The following is a 7,900-nucleotide window of genomic DNA, read 5'->3' on the forward strand; positions in this document are numbered from 1 at the left end:
TAATATAATATTATTATAATATAGTACTATAACATTATGTATTATAGAATAATAATTTAATATAATATTAAATTATTTAATATAACATATCAATGTATTATGATATAATGTAATATAATATTATATTTATAGTATAATACAATAATAAATATATAAAATATTATAATTATTAGTGTAAATTAATTTTTCTTCCTTCTAATGACCATTTATCTCTCTAACAAATAGAGAGAAAGGAAGAAGAATATAGAGAGGGAAAGGGAGAAAGGAAGAGGCGGGATAAGGTTTTAGGGGAAAAAAGTGTGATTTAAATTAGAGTATTTTGGTCCAAAAAACAGCTTCCCGACAAAGCTGAAAACAGCATTTTCGGAAAGCGCAAAATTGGAGCTTCTTCCCAAAAGCTGTTTTCAGCTTCCCGCAAAAGCTGAAACAGCTTTCCAAAAATTTTACCAAACATCATTTTTTATCTAAAAGTATTTTTGGAGGGCTAGAAAGTGCTTTTTGGCCCTCCAAAAGCTCTCCAAACAGGGCCTAAACCCACTGCCCACCTCTCTCCTCGCCTTTCCGATCCAATGACTCATTCTCCATCCATAGAAGTTAATTATAATTTTTTTTAATATTTTTATGTAAGTATTATATTTACACAAATTCAATAAAAATAAAAAAATAAGTTTTTTATTAAATACATCAGCTCAGAGCACAACCACTACCAGCTGAATCAATAGATAGAAGACCGGTTGCAGAGTGCTCTCCTTCTCATCCCCCCCCCCCCCGGTTTTTTTAAGTCTAAGTTAGAGAGAGAGAGAGAGAGAGAGCTCGTAAAAATAAAATTTTTTATTATAAAATATATAATAGAAAATATTTAATAGCAGTGCAGATGAGCTATGAGAAGAACAATAAAGATAAAATAAATGGAGCTATAATAGGGGTCTCCTTCGATCCACCGAGACCGAGACCGAGACGAGACACGCGACACTGAGGCCGGGCCCGATCCGATCGATGAGGCTTGTCGCCGCCGCAACCGACCGCTACAAACGATCGACGCGCCGCCGCCCATGTCTTCCTCCTCTGCTGCCACGGCTGGCGGCCGCCGCAATCTCTACCTCCCTCCGCCGTGCCACCACCTCGCCGACTACCGATCCAACGCCCACGGCCTCGCCAAGCCCTTCCGCTCCCTCCAGCCCTGCCTCCGCGTCCGCCCCCTCAGCCGGCCCGAGATCCGCCGTGACCCCCACGAGATCTCCCGCTGCGGCCCCTGCTCCGCCGCCGACTCCGCTGGCGGCGGAATGGGCCCGAGGCTGTTCGCTTGCCTCGCCTGCGCTGCCGTGTGCTGCCCCGCCCACGCGCCGTCCCACGCCGATGAGTGCCGGCCGGGGCACGAGATCGCCGTGGACGTCGACCGAGCGGAGCTCTTCTGCTGTGCGTGCGGCGACCAGGTCTACGATCGCGAGTTCGATAAGGCCGTGGTCCTCGCCCAGATAGCCGCCGCGGCAGCCAACGCCTCCACCTCCTGCCCGCTCCCGGAGAGCCTGGGGAAGCGGAGGAGGGTGGACTACCGGCCATGGGCGCCGGATCCGCAGGAGTGGGCAGCGATGCGGCGGGGATCAAGCCCTCTCCTCCTCCCGGACGCCTCCGATCCCTCCTCCGCCGGCACCGCCAACACCTCCACCTCGTCTCCTTCTTCTCCGCCGTGGGGGCTGAGGGGATTGAACAATCTCGGGAACACGTGCTTCATGAACTCGGTTCTCCAAGCGCTGCTCCACACGCCGCCGCTTCGGAATTACTTCTTGAGCGATCGGCACAATCGGTTCGTATGCCAGCAAAAGGGCCGGAGGAAGAAGGGCAGCAGTGGCGGAAGCACGGGAGGAGATCGCCGGAACCCGTCGGGTGGGTCGCCGGTGTGCTTGGCTTGCGATCTTGATGCAATCTACTCCGCCGTCTTCTCCGGTGATCGGTCTCCGTACAGCCCCGCCAGGTTTCTCTACAGGTTTTTGCCGCTGCCCTCTCTCTCTACGTCTCTGTTGTATTATTCTTGTATTTATTTTTTTATATGTTTTTTGTTTATTAGATTAATCTTCTTGGTACGTTATTGTTTAAAAGTTAGGATTTTATTTTTTTCTTTTAAATATTTGCGTTTAGGAAAAGCTATCATTTGTTTAGTGCTCGAGAAGGCGAAATGAGTGTTAAAAAATAGTTTTTTGCCTTTTTCCAAATAGCTGTGATACCATGTCCAGGTTTCCTCTTGTGAAACAGTTTCCTTTAGAGTGGGAGGGCTCTGCTTCAAGTCAAAGAGATATGATTTTAGAATTTGTAAAGAGGTCATTTAGACGCTAGGGTGTTTACGAGAGACCTTGATCGGATAAATGAATTGATGATCTTGGTAGTTTCTATATATGTGTATGCATGTATGTATACATTTTCATCACTTGTATTTTTCCTTTGCATAAATTGGCATTACATTGATGAAAAAATGCTGTCTTCTAGGAAGCGATTTTGATGTTTTTAAATATTGAAACACCACTGTTGGGTCTTTATGCTTAAAGAGCAAATAAGAATTTAATATTCCAAGTATGGTGACTGTCTTAGACTGCTGAGCTACTTAAAGATTTTTTTTTTTTGCATAAATAGTTGATGCAAGTACATGGATCTTAAACCTTTTGTACAAACATACAATCTGTGGTGGGTCCACTTCTTGAGAATGGTAAGGTCTATGTACTACTGCAACTGCAATTTAATATTCCAAGTATGGTGACTGTCTTAGACTGCTGAGCTACTTAAAGATTTTTTTTTTTTGCATAAATAGTTGATGCAAGTACATGGATTTAAACCTTTTGTACAAACATACAATCTGTGGTGGGTCCACTTCTTGAGAATGGTAAGGTCTATGTACTACTGCAACTGCAATTTTTGTTTTGTGCCTCTGCATTGTTTGCTTGTTTGCATCTCCGTTTCCAATGGTATAAGCATCTACTGAGAATAATTTAATTGTGACATACTTCTTCCATCAAGTTCTTTGTTAGATTCATTAAAAGGTAAACTGCAATGGCCCAGAGACCAATTTGCTTGTTTTTATTGACATAGGCTGAATTTATTCATTGTTTGTTGGGTCAAGGTGTTTCTGTGCAAAATATGTTATATCTCATATTATTTTATTTTCATATTTGTAGCCTGGACATAATTTAAGTATGTCTTGAATCGTTTGATACTTGTGCTTTAGATCCCAAAGCTCAGCTATATGACCAACGTCACCCTATCCTGGTCTTCATTCACGGTATTGTATTGGTTGATTCTGTTGAATCGCAGGAAGCATTGTCTTATCTATATTCAGTCCAGTAAAAAGTTATGTGTTTTATGGTTGCTTGTTGTTGTTATGGGTCCGAACCTACCTGTTGGCAATAATTATTGTAAGCTGTCAGCTAATGCAATCATGTTTGTCTCAAGGCACAATATGGCTACCGCCTTAGTTTTTTTTTTCCTCCTAAAGTTTCTCATACAGTGATAAAAAAAAGTTGCATTTATAATGATTCCCTTGCTTCTATCTTCTTAATTGAGAAAAAAACATGCCACAATTTTTTTGGCATAATAAATTGTTTACTTAGATATAATTCCTTTCAAAGTTTTGGTAGATGTGCTGATTATTGAATTTGTGCTTTGCAGGTGGTGGCAATATGCATCAAACCTAGCAAGCTACGAACAACAGGATGCTCATGAATTTTTCATTTCTGTGCTTGATGGTATCCATGAAAATGTAGAGCAAGACCGACACAAGCCTCAAAGCCAAGGTAATTTGTTTCTGATGTATTGGTTCCATTTCCTTTTAGCATTTTTTGACACCTTTGCACTGTTTAAAATTTGGAAATGCCAACTCAGTTACTGGAATTTGGCAAGTTTGATGTTCGCGTGCTTATCCTGGTTAATCCATCATATTGTGATGTTCAGTTATCCATCTATATCAAACCCTTGAAGTTCACTTTTTCTTTGTGTTTGCTTGCTTTCATAGCAAGTTTGCAGCTTATGACTTCTTAATTGTAGTTTCAGCTCTCTCTCTCTCTCTGTGCGATAGAAGGATCCATAGGCCATGAACTACTTAATGTAGGCCTCCCCTAAATATCCTTAATAACCCAAACCCTGGTGAAAAGACGGGATACTATCCCAGGTCACAAATTTACCAGCTTGATAAGCTAGTACTTTCAGTTTTAGTTCTTTGCACCATATGTACTCCAATATCAGACTGCATTACTTGAATACCCTAAGCTTCATTTCATCTGGTCATAATTAGAAGGCTCTGCATCATTTTTGGGGTTGATTGATATTTATGTGCTGTCATAAATAATCTAAGCAACATCTCTGTATGCTAATTTGTCAGCATTTTTTAGTTTAAAATGAGCATAAAATTTCTAATTTAAGTAGATTACATGGTCAGTTAAACTCAGTTGTAGAATGATCAATTTTGGTTGAATTTGTTACAACATCTAGCAAACTTTTTTTCACTAATCTGGCAGATGAATATTTCCTCGATTACAGGTGCTATGCAACTGCTTTTAAAGTGGGTAGTTGAGATACAAGGTTGATCTGCTAGAGATGGTACAGTTTGAGTATAAATTGTTTGGTGAAGTATGCTGTTAAAATTGTAGATGATGTTTTCTCTTCATGTTATTTTTGTTTAACAGTAAACTGTTGAACTGCTTTTCAAGATCTAGTGTATGTTTTCGAATTGTTGTCAATTTATCTCAGATGAAGTTCCCTGATTCTCTGGTCAAAATTTTCTGATAAGCTTATTATATGCATAAACAGGCAATGGAGACTGTTGCATTGCTCACAGGGTGTTCTCTGGTGTCTTGAGATCTGATGTGACTTGTACAATTTGTGGTTTTACATCTACCACATATGACCCATGTTTAGACATCTCTTTAGACTTGGACTCAAACCACAATTTTATGAATGTGCCTACTATGAAATCACATGCATGCAATGGGGAGAAAGATTTAATATTATCCAGCCAAATCTGTGGAGTATCTACACTCATGGGATGTTTGGAGCGCTTCACAAGGCCTGAAAGATTAGATTCTGATCAAAAATTCTTTTGTCAACACTGCAAAGTGAGGCAAGAATCCCTGAAACAGATGTCTATAAGGAAGCTTCCACTAGTTACTTGCTTTCATATTAAAAGGTTTGAGCATTCATCAATCAAGAGAATGTCAAGAAAGATTGACCGCTATTTGCAGTTTCCATTTTCTCTTGATATGGCACCTTATCTGTCATCCTCTATCCTGAGGAGTAGATTTGGCAACCGTATATTTGCTTTTGATGGTGATGATTCGGATGCAGCTACTGAGCTAGCTTCAGAGTTTGAATTATTTGCAGTGATTGCACACAGTGGTAGAATAGAGGCTGGCCATTACATAACCTATCTGCGGCTAAGTAATCAATGGTATAAATGTGATGATGCATGGATCGCTCATGTCAGCGAAAATATTGTGAGGGATTCACAAGCATATATGCTGTTCTATGTACAAAAAACTCTTTACTATAAGGCAAGTGAAGATGTGAGTGCCTTGTGACTTGTTTAGAATGGTGGTCAATAAGAAGCTCTAACTGAAACAAGAGTGGATCAAAGTGCTCAGACTTCTGCATCCTGGTTCGCCTGTTGTTCTGATTGGAAGACAATTTTGAGCAATTTTTGTACCAGGGAAACCAATATATATTATATTGGTTCGATCTGATGGATTCTTTCTGACCAATGAGTTACTCTTCTTTGATAAAGCAAAAGAGATTGTGGATAAAGGGAACCTAAATTTTGCCGTTTTCCTTTCAACAATTGAAAAGCTTCTCTCTGAAGATATAGTTTTATATAGCAATTAATCTTGACCTTAGTTTGCACTATTGAATACTCTCTCTCCGTGGGCATGATCACAAGTGTACATGATATTCTCATATTGCCTTCTGTAAATCATCATGAGTACAATATTTGGCTTGTGTGTTGGTCTGTTAATTTCTCTACTGCATGTCCATTTGTGACACTCCAACGAGGTATTTCATTTTTATTTACTTGTTAGAATTCCTATTAGGGAAAAATAGAAGCTGGTATTTATCTTCCTGTAAATTGTCTTAGAAATCTTTAGTTTTACCTATCATGAGAAAAGAAAGCCTGAATCATATTTATCATTTTGGTTCAGCATATCATACTTGGTTCCATGAAACTGGCACTTACAGATGAAAATATTTCTATATTTCTCTTTTACTTGAAGTTCTGTGAGTTTTGCCACCAAGATAAAAAGCTTCTTAGTGTCATGTATTTCTTGTCTTCCCTCTTCATGTAGTCTGTTTTCAGGTCTGGTATCTTGGTGGCTTGCTTCTTCTTGGATACTTTCTAATTGATGGTCTAACAACATGCCCCATGTAGTTTATATCTATAATATAATGATCTCACAAGTGCATACTCTGGTCAATGGAAGTAGAAGATATTGTTCGGAGACGATAAAACTAACATGAAATATTTTGCAGATGTACGGACTTGCTTGTAGGGGCATACCAAACGCACCAAGCTACAGTTTCTAGCTAAGATCATATCCTTTATTTAAAACAGAGCAAATTCATCAACATATAGTTACAATGTGTGATCTCTATATTTAAAACAGCAGTTGATTGGCCTATAGTTGATAGCAATTCTAGAACTTAAGTTAAAACACCAAATTTTGCATTTCTTTTGGTTATCGTTATTACGTGTTTGTTGGGAGCTTGCTGCTCAAAATGCAGGGATTTGCACCCCTTGTATCTAGTTGTGGTAACAGCATGGACTCTTCATGTCTTGATCAAATATTACAGTGACAGTAATAAAGTGCCTTGCAATGGAGTGCATTCTCTCTCTCTCTCTTTCTCTCTCTCTCTGAGGCCATGCAAGCTAGCAATTTTATGAAAACAAAGGCCACAGAAGCTAGCAATATTAAGAAAACTGGGAGGATTTGGCACCTAAGAAGGATCTAGGGAGAAGTAGAGTAGGGAAATAAAATATTTTGCATGGAAGCTGCTGATGGTGCAAGAAAGTGAAGGCATGGCATGGTAGCAGATGATCAGTGATAAATGAAAAGAGTGTGACAGCAATTTCCACACTTATGAAGCCTTTAATTTATGATGAATATTAATCTGAACATAAGATTTTTTTTTGACTCTATAAAAAAATAAAATTGTTGATGCTTGCCTTGCCTCACAAGACGATGCAGAGCTATCCAATTTGCCTCAAAGGCTATGTGAAGTGAAGCCTGCGTATTACACAGTAAGTCTCACATGAGATGATTCATCTTGCCTAATTTTACACCATTGATTATTAGTCTTTGATTATTTTGTTATTGGAGGGATTATCTTGTATTTATTTTTTTGCATGATGGTGCATGTAGATTTGATTGCTGAACTTACATATGGTAAGCAATCTGTCATCTATTTGTATATTACACAAGCTTTTCGTTGATAGTTAAGCTGCTTTCTCCTCCAAGAGTTCTCAAAATGGAGTATTATTATCAAACTTCTTTACATAACCAAGTGCAGGCGCAACACTCATATTGATCTTGTTTGTTTAATATCATATCATATGTGTTGTTTTTAAATAATTCGTTCATATAGAGGTAACTTATGATTTCCACCTTAAGTTCAAGATACACAGCTCCTCCTTTGCCTGCACATTTTGCTAATTGATACAAACTTGTAATATTTTGCTGACTCTTCTATACAAGAAGGATGTTAAGATATCCGGATATTACGTGCTATGTCACTTGTGCTTTTGGAATGAAAGGAACGCCTGGATATTCAAGTGTACGCAGTTTAGTGTTGGAGAGGGGCATGTTGAATTGTAAGGACCTTTTCAGAGCATGCATCATCTGTAACATTGACATTAAAGAATTGGTGGTAT

At 39.2% G+C, this 7,900-nt stretch overlaps 1 protein-coding gene across 1 annotated transcript; it reads left to right on the forward strand.

The window, feature by feature from the left end:
* Nucleotides 1–813: 813 nt before the first annotated feature.
* Nucleotides 814–6,045, forward strand: LOC103715895 (ubiquitin C-terminal hydrolase 22-like). Its single transcript, XM_008803683.4, has 3 exons — nucleotides 814–1,984; nucleotides 3,655–3,779; nucleotides 4,792–6,045. The coding sequence occupies exons 1-3, from the start codon at nucleotides 1,053–1,055 to the stop codon at nucleotides 5,556–5,558; spliced, it is 1,824 nt and encodes a 607-aa protein (XP_008801905.2). The 5' UTR covers nucleotides 814–1,052; the 3' UTR covers nucleotides 5,559–6,045.
* The last annotated feature ends 1,855 nt before the right edge of the window (nucleotides 6,046–7,900 follow it).

Source organism: Phoenix dactylifera, chromosome 1 (genome assembly GCF_009389715.1).
Source record: "Phoenix dactylifera cultivar Barhee BC4 chromosome 1, palm_55x_up_171113_PBpolish2nd_filt_p, whole genome shotgun sequence".
Classification (NCBI taxonomy): Eukaryota; Viridiplantae; Streptophyta; class Magnoliopsida; order Arecales; family Arecaceae; genus Phoenix; species Phoenix dactylifera.